This window comes from Dendrobates tinctorius, unplaced genomic scaffold (assembly GCF_039654945.1).
Source record: "Dendrobates tinctorius isolate UK_male_01 unplaced genomic scaffold, ASM3965494v1 ptg000165l, whole genome shotgun sequence".
NCBI classification, from domain to species: domain Eukaryota; kingdom Metazoa; phylum Chordata; class Amphibia; order Anura; family Dendrobatidae; genus Dendrobates; species Dendrobates tinctorius.
Genome location: NW_027361832.1, coordinates 8,097,520 through 8,119,745, shown reverse-complemented (window position 1 = coordinate 8,119,745; position 22,226 = coordinate 8,097,520). Strand labels below are relative to the sequence as shown.

Here is a 22,226-nt window from a genome sequence, read left to right as displayed (position 1 = left end):
CATCGCTATGTTTGATCACTGGATCGTTGCTACGTCGCTGAAGAGATCTGCCTGTTTGGCAGCTTACTAGCGATCATTTAGCGACGCACCAGCAATCCCTACCAGGTCGTATCGTTGTTGAGATCGCTGGTGCGTCTCTGAGTGAAACAGGACCCTAAGGCTTTGCTGTGAGACTAGGCATAAGTTGTTTGTTTTGTTTGTTTTTTTGCAAGATAGGCTGTAGACAAAGCTTTTGGAGATTTTTAAGAAAACTATCTTTTTATTTTTTTTTTTTTAATGTATACATGTTTAAATCTTCTTTCAATCAATGAATCAATTAACAACCTGGTTGTTAGTCAGTTCCTCTGACTTTCGAACCACTGTGTTTTGGGCATTTTTTTTGTAGACTGTTTTTTTCCATTCCCTACATTTGTTAAAAAAAGCACACCATATAAGTTATTGCCATGTTTTCCCATTCAAATTAACTAACTTATTACCAAGCAGATTCACCGTTAAAAGGAAATATTAGGTAGTACCGTAATTAATGGTATTGGAGACAAGAACGCAAGGTTTGCTTAGAGAACACAGTTATTAAACTTTGATGTATTATAAGAAAAAAATATTAGCAAATTTGTTCTCAGGATGCATAAGTTTTTCTTTATTTACTGTCAGCTTTTTAAATTGCAATTCTTACATCCCAAAAATATTCAGTTTTCATTTCATTAGCAAAAAAAATACAACACGTCGCAGATGACTGGAAGAAGAACGTGAACACTAAATATTATTTCTGGATGTACTTTCTCAGGTCACTGAAGAATATCATATCCACTGTTGCCTTTCTGTGTTAGTCAGAGGGAAAAGAAAAAATCATCTATCTTCATTAGGCAAAACCTTAGAGACCCCTATGTTTTAAATATATAACATGCAATTCTGTTCCATAATTGCTTTGCTTTTTCTTCTCCGGAGTAAACATTTGGTGAAATGTTATTACTGTATATATATTTTTGCTTCTTCTTGACTTCATAGTTATATAAACTAATCTTGTATATGTAGCCTTTGTGCCCCTAGAGGTCGATGCATAGTCTCGAAATACCATACCCCATACCATACTACTGTGCTGAGTCATAGGTGATGACCGATTGTAAAGGATTTTAATGAGAACATCAAACCAAGTTTAAGCCTAACTCCAATCACAGTTTTATTATACAAGTCAAATGTAATAATCCACAATTTCCTGAAACATAGTTTTCTGATAAATAACATCTTGTGTTTGTCACCATCCCAAAAGATGTAGTTTTCGGTATGACGCCCACCCATTATGCATTTATGGCATATTCTATGGAAAGTAGTGCCTTCTTGTTACATTCACAGGCAGTGGTGTAACTAGCGTCTGATGGGCTCCGGTGCAAGATTTGGACCGGGCCCCCTCCCAATCCTGATATATAATAGCCGACCAAATGAGAGAGGATATATGAAGCGTATGAGGAAACTCTGGATGGCTGCAAGACCTGTCCCCTTACTGAGAAACAACTAGTCACCCAACGTTTCAATATCATAAAGAGAAAGCTGTTATCACAACTTGAGATGAATCAACTGCACTGCAGATCAACCCCACATGAAGACCTGGAAGAACAACATGTGCAACCCCCTGAAAATCCTGATCCAATCCTGCAACTAGAGAGCACTGCAGCTCGTCTGAAACAGAAGATCTTAGATAAACTAAACACCAACTTCTAGAAGCAGGCCACCGCCCAGATTGGCTAACACAAGGTAGAACAGTGCTGATCATGAAGGATTCTCATAAAGGAACAGTTCCATCCAAATACTGCCCAATAACCTGCCTTACAACAACATGGAAACTTCTGTCAGGCATCTTAGTTACCAAGCTACAGAACCATATGAACCAGTACATGAATCCAGCTCAGAAAGGCATTGGGACTGACACCAGAGGCTATAAGCACCAGCTTCTCTTAGAGCAGTCGATCAAGACTCAAGATCCAGACAGACAAATCTCGGCACAGCCTGGATTGACTACAAGAAAGCCTATGACTCAATGCCACAAACATGGATCTTTGAATGCTTGGTTCTTTACAATATCAACAGGAAATTAAGAACCTTCCTCAATGGGGCTATGGAGAACAACATTGGAAGTCAACTCAAGACAACTAGCACAATTGACCTTCAAATGCAGCATATACCAAGGTGATGCACTGTCCCCGTTGCTGTTCTGCATAGGTGTGAGCCCCCTCAGTCAGAAAATGTACCGAGACTGGCTATGGATACAAGTTCAAGAGCGGAAGCACCATCAGCCACCTCCTCTACCTAAATGACATCAAGCTGTATGTAAAAAAAACGAAAGAGACATCAATTCACTGATCCACCTGACAAGGATCTACAGTGAAGACATTGGGATGTCCTGCGGAATGAAGAAGTGCGACCAGTTGGTAATAAGGAGAGGCAAGGTAGTCAAGACTGATGGAGTGGAATTACCAGCAGGGCACATAGCAGATGGACAGACATCCTACGAGTACCTTGGTGTTCCACAAGGATACAGTAATCATGATGAGGAGGCAAGGAAAGCAGCAACATCCAAATACTATCAAAGGGTAAGACAGGTCCTGAGGAGCCAGCTCAATGGGAAGAGTAAAATCCACGCCATCAGTACATATGCCATGCCAGTTATCAGATATCCTGCTGGCATAGTTTGCTGGCCAAAAGAAGAGATGGAAGCTGCAGATGTGAAGACAAAAAACCTCCTCACAATGCTTGGAGGTGTCCACCCTAAGTCTAACACCCAAAGATTATATACCAACAGAAAGGGTGGTCGAGGCTTAATAAGCATCCAAGGAATACATCAGAATAATGGCACCAAAAGATGAGATGCTGAGAGAAAGCCTAAAGCAGCAACAGATCTGGAAGGTAGAACAGGAACATGAAGCACCATGGCAAGACAAGCCGCTGCATGGGATGTACCAACGACAGATAATGGAGGTGGCTGACGTGGAGAAATCCTACCAATGGCTGGAGAAAGCCTGACACCGAGACAGCACAAAAGCACTAATCATAGCTGCACAAGAGCAAGCACTAAGTACCAGATTACCAGATCCATAGAAGCAGGGACCTACCACACAAGACAAGACCCAAGGTGCAGACAATGCAAAGAAACCTGAAAAACAGTCCAACACATAGTGGCAGGATGCAAAATGCAAGCAGGAGTATCGTATACCGAATGCCAGAACCAAGTAGCAGGAATTGTATACAGGAACATCTGCACAGGATATGGGCTAAGTTCCCCTAAGTCCATATGTGACCCCAGAAAAAGTGTGGAGAATGAAAGGGCTAAAATCATGTGGGACACCAGATAAGCAGGTGTTGGCTAACCAACCAGACATTGTGATCGTAGACAAGGATCAAAAGACAGCAATGAAAATAGATGTGGCAGTGCCAAGTGACAGCAACATTAGAAAGAAGGAATATACGCTGGAGACCTACCAGGGACTCAAAGGACAACTGGAGAAGATGTGGAAGGTGAAGGCAACAGTGATTCCAGTGGTGATAGGAGCACTTTGAGCAGTGACCCCTAAGTTGGAAGAATTGCTACAACAGATCCCAAAAGCAACATCTGAGCTCTATCCAGAAAAGCGCAATGCTGGGAACAACTAAGATCCTACGCAGAACCCTCAAATTCCCAGGCCTCTGGTAGAGGACCCAAGAATGAGAAATGACAAGAAAGACCAGTGCTGAGATCTCCTCTCCCGAGATCTTGGTGCCTAGATTTCCATCTGCTCATGCGCCGGCCCCGGCAGCCATTTTCCCAGAGACCAATGCATAGGAATCCATGGAACTGCGGGGGCTCTGGCCTTTTGCAAAATGTCAGCAGCTGAGCCCCTGCAGCACCGGACACCCGCAGTGGCGCGCCGGACATGAGAACACCCTCTCATCCCAGACTGCAGCAATGCTCCACTCTTGCCTCCTCCAGCAGGGACCGTGGAAGCCCTCTTCACCGCAGCCTTCGGGGGTGGTAAGCAATAAGACGCATGGATTATAAGAAGCACCACCATTTATTATACAAATTTTTTTTCCTATTTTTCTCCTCAAAATTTGGTGTGCATCTTATAATCCAGGGCATCTTATAATCCTCAAAATACGGTGTGTGTATATATATATACAGTGGGGCAAAAAAGTATTTAGTCAGTCAGCAATAGTGCAAGTTCCACCACTTAAAAAGATGAGAGGCGTCTGTAATTTACATCATAGGTAGACCTCAACTATGGGAGACAAACTGAGAAAAAAAAATCCAGAAAATCACATTGTCTGTTTTTTTTTTTCATTTTATTTACATATTATGGTGGAAAATAAGTATTTGGTCAGAAACAAAATTTCATCTCAATACTTTGTGATATATCCTTTGTTGGCAATGACAGAGGTCAAACGTTTTCTGTAAGTCTTCACAAGGTTGCCACACACTGTTGTTGGTATGTTGGCCCATTCCTCCATGCAGATCTCCTCTAGATCAGTGATGTTTTTGGCTTTTCGCTTGGCAACACAGACTTTCAACTCCCTCCAAAGGTTTTCTATTGGGTTGAGATCTGGAGACTGGCTAGGCCACTCCAGGACCTTGAAATGCTTCTTACGAAGCCACTCCTTCGTTGCCCTGGCGGTGTGCTTTGGATCATTGTCATGTTGAAAGACCCAGCCACGTTTCATCTTCAATGCCCTTGCTGATGGAAGGTGGATTGCACTCAAAATCTCACGATACATGGCCCCATTCATTCTTTCATGTACCCGGATCAGTCGTCCTGGCCCCTTTGCAGAGAAACAGCCCCAAAGCATGATGTTTCCACCACCATGCTTTACAGTAGGTATGGTGTTTGATGGATGCAACTCAGTATTCTTTTTCCTCCAAACACGACAAGTTGTGTTTCTACCAAACAGTTCCAGTTTGCTTTCATCAGACCATAGGACATTCTCCCAAAACTCCTCTGGATCATCCAAATGCTCTCTAGCAAACTTCAGACGGGCCCGGACATGTACAGGCTTAAGCAGTGGGACACGTCTGGCACTGCAGGATCTGAGTCCATGGTGGCGTAGTGTGTTACTTATGGTAGGCCTTGTTACATTGGTCCCAGCTCTCTGCAGTTCATTCACTAGGTCCCCCCGCGTGGTTCTGGGATTTTTGCTCACCGTTCTTGTGATCATTCTGACCCCACGGGGTGGGATTTTGCGTGGAGCACCAGATCGAGGGAGATTATCAGTGGTCTTGTATGTCTTCCATTTTCTAATTATTGCTCCCACAGTTGATTTCTTCACTCCAAGCTGGTTGGCTATTGCAGATTCAGTCTTCCCAGCCTGGTGCAGGGCTACAATTTTGTTTCTGGTGTCCTTTGACAGCTCTTTGGTCTTCACCATAGTGGAGTTTGGAGTCAGACTGTTTGAGGGTGTGCACAGGTGTCTTTTTATACTGATAACAAGTTTAAACAGGTGCCATTACTACAGGTAATGAGTGGAGGAAAGAGGAGACTCTTAAAGAAGAAGTTACAGGTCTGTGAGAGCCAGAAATCTTGATTGCTTGTTTCTGACCAAATACTTATTTTCCACCATAATATGCAAATAAAATGTGATTTTCTGGATTTTTTTTTCCTCAGTTTGTCTCCCATAGTTGAGGTCTACCTATGATGTAAATTACAGACGCCTCTCATCTTTTTAAGTGGTGGAACTTGCACTATTGCTGACTGACTAAATACTTTTTTGCCCCACTGTATATAATATAATACAGTATGTCCTCTATCCTGGTATGTATGTCCCTAATTTTGGCTCCATCCTGGTATATATGTCCCTCATCCTGGCATATACAGTACATCTCCCATCCTGTTATATTTGTCCCTTAACCTGGGCCTCATCCTGGTATATATCCCTTATCCTGGGCCCCATCCTGATGTATATTTATCCTTTATCTTGATGTATATATCCCCCGTCCTGGTATATATATCCCCCATTCTGATGGTGTTCTTTAATACATAGAAAAACAATTACCGTAACTAACCTCCCATCCGCTCCCCCGCCACACGGCATCATCTTCTTAAGACGGTAGCTGAGTTGAGCGTGAAAGTGACGATAGCGTATGACATTACTGCCATGTGCCCCTGGTCATGTGCACGGCGACATCATCTGCTGGCCTCTGATTGGCTGGCAGCGCGAGTCTTTGCGCCACAATACACTTCAGCCAAATGTGCGTCCAAGGACTTAACATCCAGCTGAAATTTGCGCTGACATTGGCACGCTCCTCATTGGCTCATCCTCCGTCACAGTTGTGACCTCTGCGACCAAAATCGTTACACCCCTGTTCACAGGTGTCCAAGTTTTGGAGGTCAGTACTTGAAGTCTATGTTCACACTGAGTTTTTTTGACCGGTTTTCCCCCTGTACTAAAAGTTTTGGCCTGTGCTTTTTTTTCCTCAAAATTCTCCCACCTCTCCACTTGAGAGTTTTTTAGGCAGCATGTGTATTTTTTTTTCTTTTAATAATTATCCCTGGATTAATAGGGTATTCCCATCTTCAGCATTTATGACATATCTACGGGATATATGCAATTACTGCTACAGGATTTCTAAAAATTGCCAAATAAGGTTACTTGCATGTGTGCCAATCCCTTCATCCCTGACAACATGAGACTGGACCCCATTTTTAAGAAGTGGGCATTCATCAGACACTCAGCATATCTTGGATATACCATAAATACCACAGAGAGGAATACCCTTTAAACCCCTTCATGACAGCCAATACGTATATTTACTGACCTGAGATGTAAGGGAATATCATCCCCATACAGGTGACAATCCAGCAGTTGTCAGGTGTCCACTATATCTGACAACTTGCTGTATCACAAATGATCGGTGTTGGCACCATCCATATCTGTTTAACCCCTTAGTTGCTGCTGTCAAAAGTGACTACATCAAATAAATGGTTAATAGATTGTGGGGGCTTGCACTTTAATCTAATTGACACACCGAGATCATGATTATGTGGTCCTGATGTTTGCCATAGCAGTTCATGGCCAAATAGTGGCCTTAAGGGTGTTTCACACATAGCGATATCGCTATAACGTCACCGATTTTGTGATGTTATAGCAATATCGCTATGTGTGATACTTAACTCCGACCGGCTCCCCCGCTGTCCATCGCTGATCGCGCGAGAATGTCCGGCTCTATTTCTCGTCGTCCGCTTCCTGCTGGGGCTTCCTGCTGTGACAAGGAGCGACGCGTGGACGCCAGGATCGCTGTGTGTGAAAGGTGAGTATCGTGCGCTGCGTCACTGCTGCATCGCTGTGAGGTCTGCCTGTGTGACAGCTCACTAGCAATCATTTAGCGATGCACCAGTGATCCTGACCGGGTCGGATCGCTGGTCGGATCGCTGGTGCATCGCTAAATGTAAAAGGGCCTTTAGAGTCTGCCGGCTACAGTGGCCAGTTCAGAAGTTAGCAACATTTAGGTGGTAAACAAACACTTTTTCATTCCTGCTATACCACTTTGCATTAATTCCTGAAAATCACCTGAAGGGTTAATAAACTACCTGACAGCAGTTTTCAATATGTCAGGGGGTGCAGTTTTTAAAATAGTATCACTTTTTGGGTTTTCCAATATATAGCATCCCTAAAGTAACTTCAAACTTGGATAGGTCCCTCAAAAAAAATAAATTTTGTAAATTTCCTTGAAAAAATGAAAAATTATTGCTACATTTTTAAACCTCCTAAAAGGCTAACAAAATAAATAAGTGTTTTAAAAATGGTGCTGATGTAAAGCAGGCATGAGGGAAATATTGTTTATTAATGTTTTTCTGTGGTATGACTATCTGGATTAAAGGGATAATCATTCAAAGTTTGAAAATTGCATTTTTTTTTACATTTTTGTCTAGTTTCTGATATTTTTTTATAAATAAACACAAAATATATCAATCTAAAATTACCACTATCATAAATTATAATGTGCCACGAAAAAACAGTCTCAAAATCACTGGGATTTGTTGAAGCATTCCAGAGTTATGACCACATAAAGTGATATTGGTCAGAATTTACAAAATTGGCCCTGTTACATAAATGCAAATTATGTAAAGGAGACTGCTTGATTTGTTGGGTAGACACCTAATTTGTATTACTTTTGAGATTCATTTCTAAAATAATTTTTGTAATTAAAGACTCGGGGCTCGATTCATCATTTGCGGTGCTTTTTTTTAAGTCAATTTCCTTTTTGGTCTTGTGATATTAGTTGCCGTTTTTGCACAAAATTCTTTACCAGAGTGAATGTGTTTCAAAAATTTGACATAAAGTCAAAATTTGACTGTTTTCCTGTATCAAACTGATTTTGGATTTTATAGTGCAAAAAGGCACATACATTGCTGAAATTGCGCCAAAATATCAGCAAACATAAAAATACTCCAAGGAAGGACTGGAGTGGAGTTGTGCTTTGTGACCATTTAGAATCTCGCTATTGATGAATCAGGCAAAAACATATGGAATCGATAAACTTCGCCTACAAAGTGTAAAACGGAAAAAAAAACAACCAGTCGAGCATATATAAGATAGACTTAAAAAAGGGCAAATAAAATAATGAGTTGGGTGCAAAACAAAGGCACAAGACACTCATCTAGACAAAATTAGGCACAAAGGCAATGATGAATCGGGGACTAGATTTTTATTGTGTGCAAATAGTGCCACAAATTTTATAAATTGGCATGAATGCAATGCATTCGTTAAATGTGACTTTGGGAATTGAATTTAATTAGTAGCGGGGTGCACAATTTACTGTACACATTAGGAATTTGTGGTTTGCTTTGCCGCAAGCCAAAAAGGGCTTCAACAGACAATAAACCTATGTAAAGTAGACTCAACCAGCTAATATCTAGGCTCTTGGGCTACCAAGCTCGTAGGATTGGCACAACCCTGTACTTTACCTATAGAATAATGCTGATTCCTCGTCATTGTTTAGAACTGTGGTCAGATCGCACTTAATGGATCTTGGTTGACATTATATACATGGTCCTCCAATAGGGAATCCAGTATATACTGTACATGGTGTTAAAGAAACATTGTTACATAAACCAATTTCCTGGATAAGAAATAATCTAAAGTAAGAAGCACTGGAGAAATTTTAAACTTAGAACTTTGATAATGTTGAGATTTCCAAGTGTGTTGATGGGACCCTTCACCTTTTCAGGAATTGCAATTTAATGCCATAATATTAGGCAGACATGTCTATCCACTTTTTGATTATATGGAAGATATGACATGGATTGTGCCTGAAAAAGTCAATTTTATTGTTTCTAGCTCCTACGGATAAAAAACATACTCTTTGAAAACATCTGATGTGTTATAACCGCATGTGTGGGATGTCAGGGACAATTCATGTTACATTATTTACTTGTATGCAGACTTAAGATGTATTGTCAAGAAATTATCCTCTATCCACAGAATAGGGGAATAACGTTCTGACCACCGAGACCCTCGCCAATCCCAAGAAATGGATCTCAGAACCCATGTCAGTGGAACAATGGTTGATCACATGCACTGCTGCTCCATTCATTCCTACAGGAATGCTGGAGACCAGCTGAGCTCTTCATTCAGCTACTTCTGGCTGTCCTGTTAAGAAAAACTGGAGCGGTAATGCACATGTTTGACTATTGCTCCATTCACACAAGGTTCTTTATAGACCAAGATCTGTGGATCAACTGGGGTACCTGTGGTCAAAAAGGTATCCACTATCTTGTGGATAAGGGAATGTTTCCAAACATGAGAATGCCACTTTAACTCTGTTTCTTAGTGTTCTTTTTATTGTCCGTTTTTCATATGTTTTCCTAACCGTACCACTCCAAAAATAGGCAGAGTGCTTCTTTTTTTTTAATCACTGTGATCCCCAATTTACAAGGTCTGTGTGTTTATTCCCACAGTCCTCCACATTATATGCATTGGCACAAGCAGGGATAATTAAAATTCATCATCACTAATAGTCATGGCTGAAAATGTTGGCACCTATGAAATTGTTCCAGAAAATAAAGTACGGTATTTCTCCCAGAAAATTATTGCAATTACTCATGTTTTGTTATACACATATTGATTTCCTTACTGTGTATTTGAACAACACAAAAAAAATGAGAAAAAAGGCAAATTGGACATAATTTCACACACGGAGCAGTTTGCAAAAGAAGGAGTGGTCCAAAATTCCAGTTGAGAAGTTTAAGATTAAGTTGTCTGGCCCTTTTTTTTTTTAAATTCTGACCAATTTGCCGTTTTTTTTGTGTTGCTCGAATACACACAAAGGAAATAAATATATGTATAAGAAAGCATATGTAATTTCACTAATAGTTTTCTGTGAGAAATACTTCATTTTCATTATTTCTCAGAGGAGCATTGCTGCTTAAAATCTCCTCATCGTGGCATGCTTAACATGTCACTTTCTGCAAAGAGAAATGTTATCCCTTTGATTCCGGACAGATACCTCTCACACAGCCAAACCAGATCTCACACTTTGCACTGACGAGGAGCAGTGCAACAGTGTCTGCAAATTAAGATTCTGGTTTTGTCTTTTATCCTAAGTCTTGTGACAAGGCTCATTAAAGAGTCCACATTAAAGGGCCTGTCACACTAAGCGATATCGCTAGCGATATCGCTATAACGTCACTGGTTTTTGTGACGTTATAGCGATATTGCTAGCGATATCGCTATGCCTGAAACTTACCTCTGACTGCTCCTCCGCTGGTTATCGCTGATCGCGTGAGAACGTCCTGGACCGTTTCTCGTCGTCAGCTTCCTGCTGGGCTTCCTGCTGTGGAGACGAGCGACGCGTGGACGCGGGCGGGAGGACATCAGGATCGCCTCGTCTGACAGGTAAGTAGCGACCCCCGACCCCAGCGATGTCGCTGGTGAGATCTGCCTGTGTGGCAGCTCACTAGCGACCACTTAGCGATGTACGTCATATCGCTGGTCGGGATCGCTGGTGCATCGCTAAGTGTGACAGTACCTTTACTTTTAGGATTGCTACTTCTTATAGGTGGCACTAGCGTGTTCTAGTCCTCTTCCTCTCTGAAGAGACTTGTAATTTTCTCAAAAATTTCAAGGGTGCCAACACTTTCTGCCATGACTGTATATGCAGGCAGTCCACAAGTTTGGAGAAGATGGGTTTCCAAGAGGCTTCTCCAAGCACTGTCAGCTTAGTTAATCTGTGCCTGTATTGTGTCCATCCTTGAAGGGCAGAGATTCATCATAGTCCATGTAAATGCTTCTGTAATGCCATGCTGAGTAATTGACAAGAAGTTTGATTTCCCTTAGTTTATTATCCCTTGTGTAGTGCAGTGGGGTTGGTGCAGTGTCACAGACAAGCAGTGACCCAGGAAAGGTCAAAAACAAAGTCTCCTTAATGTCCAACATACTCACATATGGAAAACAAAAGGTATCCTGTGGATCGCAGCCGGGAAACAAGACAAGTCCGTATCCGAGACCAGTTGCCGTGGGCAGCTGTTCCACCGTGTCACGTTGAGGGGTGCCAGGCCTTTTGGCTCTGCTGGGCTCCGTGTTACTTCAGAAAGGCTGAAGCTTGCAGAGCCACCTGCTCTGCAGTTTGCAAACCAATTCTGACACACCCCACCCCTCTGCTGCAGGGTTTTTAAATGGAATCTGTGGCCATGGGCCACTTGTAAGTCCCAGCCCGGAGGTAGCAAACTGCCCCACTATCATTCTGTAGTCTGCTCCAAAAATAAAATCCCATGCCTGGTTTTCTTAAATCTGCCTTTGGCAAATAGCTTGCCGAAAACCAAATTTACTTTTATTTTGCACTGCAATCACAGCTATATCTGTGACTACAATGCTCTCCAGCGGTTTTAAAATACTTCCATGCGCATCCTGGGGGTCACATAGCTACCCTCGCATATGACAACTGTCACTGCCTCACACTTGTTAACAATAGTCTTTATGAAATTGTCTTTTCACAAGCAGGCTGCAACCTCTTCTGAGAAAGTTATCTGTAATAATTACATACAAAATGTATGTTCAAACCTACCAGAAATGGTTGTGTCCTCATATCTAATATCACCTATGTATCCATCTCTGTAAAGTGCTCAAAGCTTTGTAGGGTCTCTGTTAAACAGATGTGCTGTGCATCATTTTTATCAGATGTTAAGATACTGTTCCTTTTTTAAAATAGTTTTAGTAAATGTTTCAAAGACATTACAAATAATGTTAACAGTATATAGAAACATTATTTTTTTTTTATATACCACCCCCCAAATTCTCTTCTCCCCACAACCCTACCCCCTCTGATTTCTCATCCTAAATTCTCAATCTAATCAACTCTACAATGCTACAATTTTTTTAGGTATTTATTCAATATATTTATTTTTAATGCAGAAACAAACAGTTTGTACACAATCCTTCCCATTACACTAAATGCTAACTTACATATTATATACATATAATTTTTTTTTTTTTTTCTCTTTAGGTGTTGCTTTTCCTTGGACCATAAACCTCCATAACTTTAGTGTCTACACTCTTGTGGAGCATCAAGTCATATTGAACCTAGTAGAACCGATGGGCTGTACCTCTACCCTGGCAGTCACTTCTCACGCCCTGCCGTCTGCTGGTCCTGAAGCTGGCCATTCGTTTGTTGTCTGTCTACACGTCGACTTGGAACCTCTGGAAATAAAATGCTCAAATCCACAGGTCAGTAAATCTTATAGTCATTTTTCAATTTGTTTTATAGACAATGAGTGTACACATGCATGACCACCACTCTTCCCAAGCTCTGATCAAACTATTTTAAAGCTCTGACCACGCTCTGACCATAATATTCGGATTATTTTTATGTTATGGAGTGAAACGGTCATGTGATCCTATCCTAAATCAACGTAATCCTTGAGGAATAATCCGTTTTTCTCATCTGTGTTACATTATACTTTGTTTATAGCTGTTTGCTTCTGGATTGTGCCGTTATCATTAAAGAAACATAACTTTGTGTCAGTTCCTAGTAGGAAAAAAAATAGTTACTTCTATCTTAGATGAAATGTCTAATAGCTGTAACTTTCTTATCGATTTTAGTTCCTCACCCTTGAAAGTAAGATCTATAGTTGTGCATACCCATTAACCAAAATACTTAAAGTTGTGGTAGCCATGGCAGGGCTTGTGCAATTTGAATACTGTTTACTTTGATGTATTTGTGGGTTTGTGTAACTGGAGCTCCTTCTAGCCAAGACTTCTTTGGCCTGACGGGAAGAAATAAGTAGCAGATGTGCTGTTTTTGCAGATCCTGACGCATGATGGTGCTGACTTGTGGACGCACGTGCTAAAGAACAATAAAAATTCCTCCAGTCGGGTTCACACCCTTGTGCTTTTTCACGCTACATGAAGTTCTGATTGGAAGGCGGCAGGCACTTAAGTGTGTCTGGAATACATCACAGCAAAAGTGGAGTTTGAAGGTGCTTGGGGACACACATTGTGACCTGAGTTTGCTTTTTGTTTGTGTTCTTTATAACTGGCAGCGTGTGTGGGTTCAGTTTTGAAGCTTGCCCTCTGTTACGCTGATGGCCTTCATGCTGCCCCTTTCGTGTCACGTTCTCTTTATGAAATGGAATTCGGAATGATTGGGGATTTCTGTGTAGAGGTTGTTTTGTATTAGAATCACTAACCCTGATGTGATGTGATTTTGGTTTGTTTTTTTCATGCAAGAAAAATTACTACAGTATTTTATTAGAAGTTGGTCATACACCTGAGATAGCCAATAGATTTCGCTCCTGGAATCATACTTGCTGAGATAATGTCTTTTTCAATAAGTCTAAGGGAGTAAATTCGAAGAATTGGATCTAAGTCATCCAAAACTGACTTAGATCCAAACCTGCAGGACTGGCTAATTATTTAAAAGGAATCTGTCAGCAGAGTTTGCTCTGGGATCTGAGAGCATCATGGTGTTGGAGCACTGATTACAGTGATGTCTCTTGTTGGTCTGCTTGCTGTCATTTTCGTACAACCAGTTTTCTCTGCTGCAGATTTAGCAGTGCTCTGAATGCTGAGCTCCGTATAACCCCGCCCACAACACTCATTGGCTGCTATCTGTGTACACTGTATATTCACAGAAAGCTGCTAAGCAGTGGTGGGTTGGGTTGCACAGAGCAGGAGGACTAGGTGACACAAGAAACCTAGTTCTGTGGTGATAATCTACTGATAAAACACTGATTTGATAGAAACAGCAACACCCAGTAAGTGACATGTCAGTGGAATCCGGGCCTCAGCCCCTACGTCATGCTGCTTTTAGATTAGATTAAAAAATGTGCTGACAGATTCCTTTTACTGTTTAGGAGGGCCTCTCGACTCTTCCCTTCAAGATTGGTATTGTCAATAAGGGAAGGCTCGTGCAAACGAAATTTAAAGGCCACATCCCTTTGTTGTTTCTGTAGATAAGCTGCTGCCGAGGCTTCTGGCAGTCTATTGGCTCCTCTCTTCACATACAGAAAATATGGGTGCCCGGGTGGTTGAAGCCCTGCATGAAGAAGTCCAAAGAAATAGATGTTGACTGAATGAGCATCTGTCCATGCACTGACTAGTTTATGACAAGCTAATTCATCTGCCAGATCCCTCCTATGAAAGGATAGTTTCAAATTACCAGTAGACGCAATGGACTGGGTCGGCTACCACTTATTTTTCTATTACGAAAAATGGTGCCCATATTCAGTGTCACTTTGTGTGTACTATACACCAACTTTATTTTAGGCTGACACCCATAAAACTATTGACATGGCAAACAATATAACTAGTGATTTAGCGAATCCTGCTTTGAGCAGGGGGTTGGACTAGATGGCCCAGGAGGTCCCTTCCAACTCTACAATTCTATGATTCTATTAGTCCTAAATTCCAATTTAGCACAGCATTAATAATCTACCCCAGAAGAGAGGAGGTTTTTCCTTTGAGGGTTCTGATTAGATGTATGATTTTAATTCAAGTTAGCCATAGATAAAACCATGAAAGAAGCGAGACATAGTCATTGCTATTCGGCAAAGTAATCTCTTCTCCTGAATGGAGCTCTCGATGCTTATAAACTGAGATATTGACCTGTGTAGATTGCGCTTTTTATTGCAGTGTTTTCCTTCCTTGAGAGCTCCAATTTTAGATTAACATTGATGTTTCTCTACATTGAATCAGTTTTCATTTGGTGCAATGAAGAAATGCCGAATAGTCTAGAATTTACTTGTTCCCAATAGAGCAGTTCTCATCGTGAAGATAAATGATATTTGTATAAAAATTACAATTATCAGTCTGTTTAGATCTGTAGATTCCTTTCCCACAGATTGTCCTTCAGTCATATGATAGGATCTATAGGGTAGGCCATTTATATGGATACACCTAAATAAAATGGTTATGGTTGGAGATATCAACTTCCTGTTTGTGGCACATTAGTATATGGGAGGGGAAAAACTTTTCAAGATGGGTGGTGACTTTGGTGGCCATTTTGAAGTTGGCCATTTTGGATCCAACTTTATTTTTTTAAATGGGAAGAGGGTCATGTGACATCAAACTTACTGAGAATTTCACAAGAAAAACAATGGTGTGCTTGGTTTTAACACAACTTTATTCTTTCATGAGTTATTTACAAGTTTATGACCACTTATAAAATGTGTTCAAAGTGCTGCCCATTGTGTTGGATTGTCAGTGCACCCCTCTTCTCCAACTCTTGACACACGGATAGCAACATGATAAGCCCCTATATCATGCTGCTCTCAGATTACATAGAGAAATCCTACTAAACAGCAGCCCACATTTAAATCAGAGCATGTATGGGAACCCATAGACCTCAAAGCATTATAATGAATCTGTTTCGATTTCTCTGGGGGAGAGGGTATATTGACTTTATACCTCCACTACGGAATTGCCACACATTAATTATGCTAAAAATAAAAGTTCACTTTAGTTGTGGTCTGAAATGATACTTTCCGAATACGTTGTAAGATGATTCAGATTCACGTCTCCCTAGACTGACATTTTTTATTTTGTGTCTTGTATTATACATGGACATCACATGCACTAAATTTAAGAGTATCACTGTAACATTCTGGCAAGTCAGTGCTGTGAAAATGCGCTCTGGGAACTCAGGACTGGTCAACACGCAGAGGTATTGAGTGTCTTGCAATATGTCTTGGTCTGCAGTCAGCTGAGCCGCAGCTGGGTGACCTGCGCAGCACTGCCGAGTGTATTGTGTGTCTCATTTATAGGAAAGATGTTCCCGAGAATGGGTCTCTCGTGATTTAAAGCAATTCAACATTCAAAGTAATAAAATGTTTGCAAATATGATACACAGACACTTCTTCCGTTTTTGGAAAAAAATAAATCAGTTTTGTACAAACTGATTTTTTTTTTGTTAATTCAGTATTTTTTGGCACTGGAAAAGGCTTTTTTATATGTTGCACTGTGCAGTTTATTTTGTAGTTTGCTTTTAGTTATCTATAATGTTGTGTATGTGAATTTTGCCTTCAAATGATCGTTGGGGTTCTTTATCATTGGAATCCCACAAATTGCGAGAAGTAGACCCCAAAGTTTCCTGGTCTATAACTCCGGTAGACAACTGTTGAAGATGACATCTGGGGTGTGGATTCATCAGTCTGCTGGATGGGATTATCATCTTTTTTTGGTGTGAGGAGATGATGGAAATTTCCAAAAATTTTCTTAGGATTAGTCACTAAAAAAGAGACCGTATGGAGATGGTACGTGGAGAGCGTTAGTATTCTGTCCAGTTTTTTGCAAATCATGTCACTTGATTGGACAAGTTTGGTCCACGAATCAGACCAAACTCGGACATGTCATGCAGAGATTGTCTAACAGGCTAAGCAATCTTGTTCTCAATGGGGAAATACCGCAGTAAAAACTCTGAAAGAGTTGACATCCTGTGTTTTTTTTTTTTTTAAAAACGCAATTACAAAATGCATCTTGTAAATTAATTTCCGAAATTTTACTCCTTTTGCTGTTTCTTTACTACGTGTAAACAACCCTTATAGTGCTGCAGAAATAAGATATCTCCCCACATCACACAGGGGTTGTCTGATGTCTGTATAAATATCTGCATTGTAGATTCGTAACTTTTGTTAGCTATATTTCTAGTAGTGATTGTTGGTGCACGTCCCTGTGTGAACTTGGCCTTAACCCATGAGACAAAATTACCGTACTTTCCATTTTTGCCACATTTACATGATAAAAACTGGAAACAAAATCTCACACAAATGCAATCTACGGAGAGACTGTATTACCAGTTGTGGGCTCATCAGTTCTTGGGTAATTTTCATTTATTATGTTCCAAACTGAACGGTAGGTCAAGTGTTCCGGCGAATAAATGGCGCAAATTGCTTCGAGCTACACTTAGGCAAATCGGGACAAAGCACAGAAGTTCAAGAAGCATTTATGGAAATGTAGCTAAATTGTATAGTGTTGAAAGCTTTCATCATATTGAGAAATCAAGTCCTGTTTAACATTGAATGTAGATTGACCCTGGTGTTTCCTGCATCTGTTCTGCCCATATGAGAAGCCGGCATCAAAGCTGTGTGTGTCCCCAGGCGGAGACGTCTTGGAAATATATAAATATATGTAGGGGGAAAAAAAGGCTCTACTGACTCAGTAGGGAATATATGGCATCCAGCTGTGGCCGGCATCCAGACCTTGTCCTCATTCCTTGTGTGCGCCATGTTTTATACAGGGTCCGGTAAATGCGTTGTCATATACATCCCGTGATTAATGCTTATTTATGGACGCTTGTATAAATATCTTCAAACTTAGCCAAACAATGGGCAAGTTAAACATTTACTTCTGTGAACATTGCAGTGACATTTCCCAGTGGGCTATGGAATGGGGTATATACGTGCCATCGGCTAAGGACACAGCGCAGGCTTGTTGGCGGTGCTCATGTAGTTTCCCCAACTTTCAAAAGCCACCAGTGAATAAGGACTAAGGCCTCACATTTCTTCCAAGTCCTCATTCAAAAACTGAAAAACGGACTGAGGTTCAACAATGAGTTTCATCAGAGATGGGTCAGGGTTTCATCAGTTTTTCTATTATAGGGGGAAAACGTTTCTCCAATCCATCTGTCCGTGAAAAACTTTTTCACGGAACCCTAGATTTGCGTAGACAAATTGTATCCAACACTCGTCAAAATCAGACATTTCTCTGCGATTTTACATAGACCACTCTGGGGAAAAAAAAAAACACGTGAACTCCCCCATGGACTGTCATGTCTGAATGAGGCCTAAGTCAATGCAAAATTTCTACTTTTTGGAATTCCTTTATTTTTATATTTATGGCCAAATGTTTTCTTTATATATGTGGGCAAACTGAGAAAATAGAGGAAACATTCCTTGTAGTGTAACCAGACAGACAAGTAAAATCTGCTCTCCTTCGTATACCTTGATACCAGACTTGCACTTCCCGCACCTTGTTCATCATTACATCACCACTTATTGACCATGATGAAAGGTCACCATTTTTTCTTAGTCCATGTACTGCCTTTTGTGGCCTGTGGAATCTGTAAATGGGCACAAACCACTCAAATACAGAAATATTTGTTGGAGACATAAGAGCAGTTAGGGACCGAGCTATAGAGCAAAAAGTAATAACAGGTAATTAGTCTGTTGGATTTGATATAACATTTATCCTGCAATATGGATATGTCCATTTTTAATGGATCAATGTCAGACAATCTGTGACAGTGCTGAATGGGTTGGTGTGGTATTAGAATTTTTGTTCATATATGCAAGTCGCCTCTTCAGAGAGGTAAAGAACTTGAACTTTAGTGCCACCTATTGGAAGTAGCAATTCTAAAAGTCAATATTGACCCTTTAACGAGCCTTGTCATATGACTTAGACTAAAAACCAAACCAAAATGTCAATTTGCAGACACGTGTTTCGGGGTGTTTGCACCTCCTCTGTGAAAAACATGAGATCTGATTTGTCTGTATGAGAGGCTATGGTTATGAGGCCTAAGGTGTAACTTCTCTCCCTGTGGAGAGTGACATACCTGACATAATTTACCAGAGGAGCATTGCATGGCCTATAAGTCTCCTTACACTGGCATGTCACTCTCCACAATGTTGTTCACATGCATTCATTTAGTTCTAAAACCTTAGTTTAGTCTCCTTTTGTCTTACTGCAGACTGGATAGAAGACAAAGGTTCCTGCTGCATTCTGACACAGGATAGTGAGGAGGAAAAATGGAGCCGGAAGCATAAAGCTGGAGTCACACATAGCGACTTACCAGCGATCCCGACAATGACATCAACGTGTCAGGATCGCTGGTAAGTCGCTATGTGAGCGCTGGTGAGCTGTCAAACAGACAGCTTCACCAGCGATCAGCACAGCGATGCCGAGCGCCCGGCATCGCTGTGTTCGTTAGCGCTGATGCCATATCCAGGTAAAAAAATAGAATTAAAATAAAAAATATTGTTGTTCTCACCTTCCGACGTCCCGCGCAGCATTCCCGCCTCTCTCCACGCTCCGGTCCCAGTAATCCTTTGCGAGAATGACCACGAGAATGTCACGGTCTCGCGGTCTTTCGTGCAAAGGATCACTGGGACCGGAGCGTGGAGAGAGGAATGCTGCGCGGGACGTCGGAAGGTGAGAATAACAATATTTTTTTTTTTATTATTATTATTATTTTTTACAGCTGATCGCTGGTCTCCCGCCTGTCACACGCAGCGATGCGTGCTGGCCAGCGGGAGACCAGCGACGAAAAATATGTCCAGAGGTTTCTTGCAGCGATCAGCTATACCGGCAGGGGGGCCATATATATAGTGTGTGTGTGTATGTATGTATGTGTGTATATATATATATATATATATATATATATATATTGGATACTGTATATATTTTTTTCTAGTAATATATATTTATACATATATGTATATATAAATCTGTGTACATTTTCTGTGTCAGTTTTGATTACTTTTCTTGATTAGAGTGTATGATTTTAAGTTGGAGATTGTGCTGTCACTGCAACATAGTACTGTGTGTAATGCGTAGACACACTGCCTTCGCTAATGTCACTGTATGAGGAGTGTTTTTGCACGGACAGATAAAGCAGGACCCTTGTGGTATCAAAATTGCTCATAGGGCTATGTGCACATATTGAGTATTTGTGAAACCAATAAAAAAGAAGAATGTTATATTTCCGACATGTTAAGTATTTGCATCAGATTTTTCTGCTTCAAAAACCTGAGTATTTTTTATTTTTGTTATGTGCATTATTTTCCCATTCTTTTGAGTGGGTGAAAAACACAACCTTGTTGCAGATGTGAGAAAAAAATAAAAACACTTTTGTGGTTCAAATCTGCAAGGAAAAAATATGCAGCATGTGCATGAAATGTCAGAAATCGCATTCACTTTGCTGGTACTGCAAAATGCGTTTTCCCACTGCAAAAATGTAATGTGTGAGCAAGCCCTTAGTGTATGTTGCATTCTCATAAATCATCTTTGCATGGTAAGGTCGTGTTACTGTATATTTCAGTTTCAGCACAGTCTTTTTATACAAGCAGTTTTCATAAACTTTTTTTTTTTTTTTAATTTTTCCCTAAATTCTAGGTACAATTGTTATACCAGCTGACAAACACTATAAGCAAAGTGTGGGGGAAGATTCAGAAGAGAGGAGTTTTGTACCAGTCTTCAGTGTATTTTGACTCTTCGGCCGGTCCGACCCCCAGCTCTCCAATCAGGAGCAGTGTTGGCACAGCGCCTCCAGATACCAGCACATGCAGCCCATCTGCTGACATTGGGACCACTACTGAGGTAAGTGTCTGTGATGAATGCGCACACTGTCAGCACATGAAGCATTACAGCACACTATATAAATTATGTTTCACAGCACATCCTTCAATATACATGTCCTTCATCTCTTCTGAGTAGACCACCTATGGCCTTACGACATAGAAACTGGTCCTAGTGCCTAGCATAGCTGTAGTGATAAAATCTGCATCTTATGCTTGTAATGAAGTTTGTAATGCATGGATATCACTGGTATACATTACTTTTCTGACAACGATGTCTGAACGGTTTTATATTAGAGGGGTTGTCCACTACTAGGACGACCCTTTCTTGATTAAAATTGTTAGTTTCCCGTGCCGGCGCCGTTCTTGCAGTGTCGGCACTCACTCTCCTGGGGCACCTGTGCAGTTGTTATGACACGTGACGCCGGTGCCCAATCAGCGGTGTCGTCACTGTCTCCACATTCGGACAAATCGAATATGAGTAGGAAGTACGGGCTGCAGCTGAAATCTGACTTCCTCTTCCTGCCCAATTATACAGTAGGCAGGGACAGTGGCGACAGTGTTGTTTGAGCACCAGTGTAACAACAACTGTTAAAACTCAGCTGTCGGGTGACCCGGGACCAGGGTTTCCTTCCCTGTCCTTAATGGTAGCTTACCCTATTACCTGGGATACTTCTGAAAGTGAAGATGCCGGGGCCTCTACCCTTGTCTTATCTCCTGAATCTGCCCTCCGTCTGTTCCCTTCCCCACCCAGGGAAGAGGGGAGCTGCCGTGCACCACAGTACGCCAACCCAACGAACAAGGCAACATGAACAAGAGTAACTGAAAGTACCAAGCATACAAATATTCATACTCACATATAACAGAGGAATGCAGCGGGGAATGGAAGACAGAGGAATAACCAAAATAAGAGGAGGGAAGGGAATTATCACATTTAAAAACCCACGCAACAGCCATAAAAAACTCCTCCAAACTCCTCGTATAACCACCAAAACACCTCTCCTCCAGGCCATGCAGCATAAGCTAACTCTGACGATGTGTTAAAATCAGGACCCAGATTATATAGGAGGTAGGAGTGGCTAAACAAGCTCAGCTGAGAGCGCAGACTCCCAGTGTGTCCAACATGGCCTATTAACCCCTGTTCTGCCAAAACTATCACAATTTAAAAAGGTGAAGTGCTTCTTCTCAGCGCGCAGGAGCAATCAGATGGTGTGGTCTTCTGGCTCCTCTCTGTTGCGGTAATCACATGACAACAACAGCACGGTAGTCCTGGGAGACCGAGTGTTGACACTGCGAGAATGGTGCCAGCACGGGAGGTGAGTGTAACCCCTTCATGACCTGAGGTATTTTTGGTTTTACATTTTCATTTTTTGCTATCCTTCTTCCCAGAGCCATAACTTTATTTATTTTTCCATCAATAAGGCCATCTGAGGGCTTGTTTTTTGCGGGACAAGTTGTACTTTTGAACAACACCATTGGTTT

At 41.2% G+C, this 22,226-nt stretch overlaps 1 protein-coding gene across 5 annotated transcripts in view; it reads left to right on the top strand.

Moving 5' to 3' along the window:
* Positions 1-22,226, top strand: part of VPS13B (vacuolar protein sorting 13 homolog B) — a 1,297,298-nt gene that overhangs the window by 728,303 nt on the left and 546,769 nt on the right. For all 5 annotated transcript variants that reach the window (XM_073550458.1, XM_073550457.1, XM_073550459.1 and 2 more), the window contains exons 24-25: positions 12,461-12,681; positions 20,563-20,766. In XM_073550458.1, coding sequence (XP_073406559.1) covers positions 12,461-12,681; positions 20,563-20,766 — 425 coding nt within the window. The remainder of the gene's footprint in view (positions 1-12,460; positions 12,682-20,562; positions 20,767-22,226) is intronic.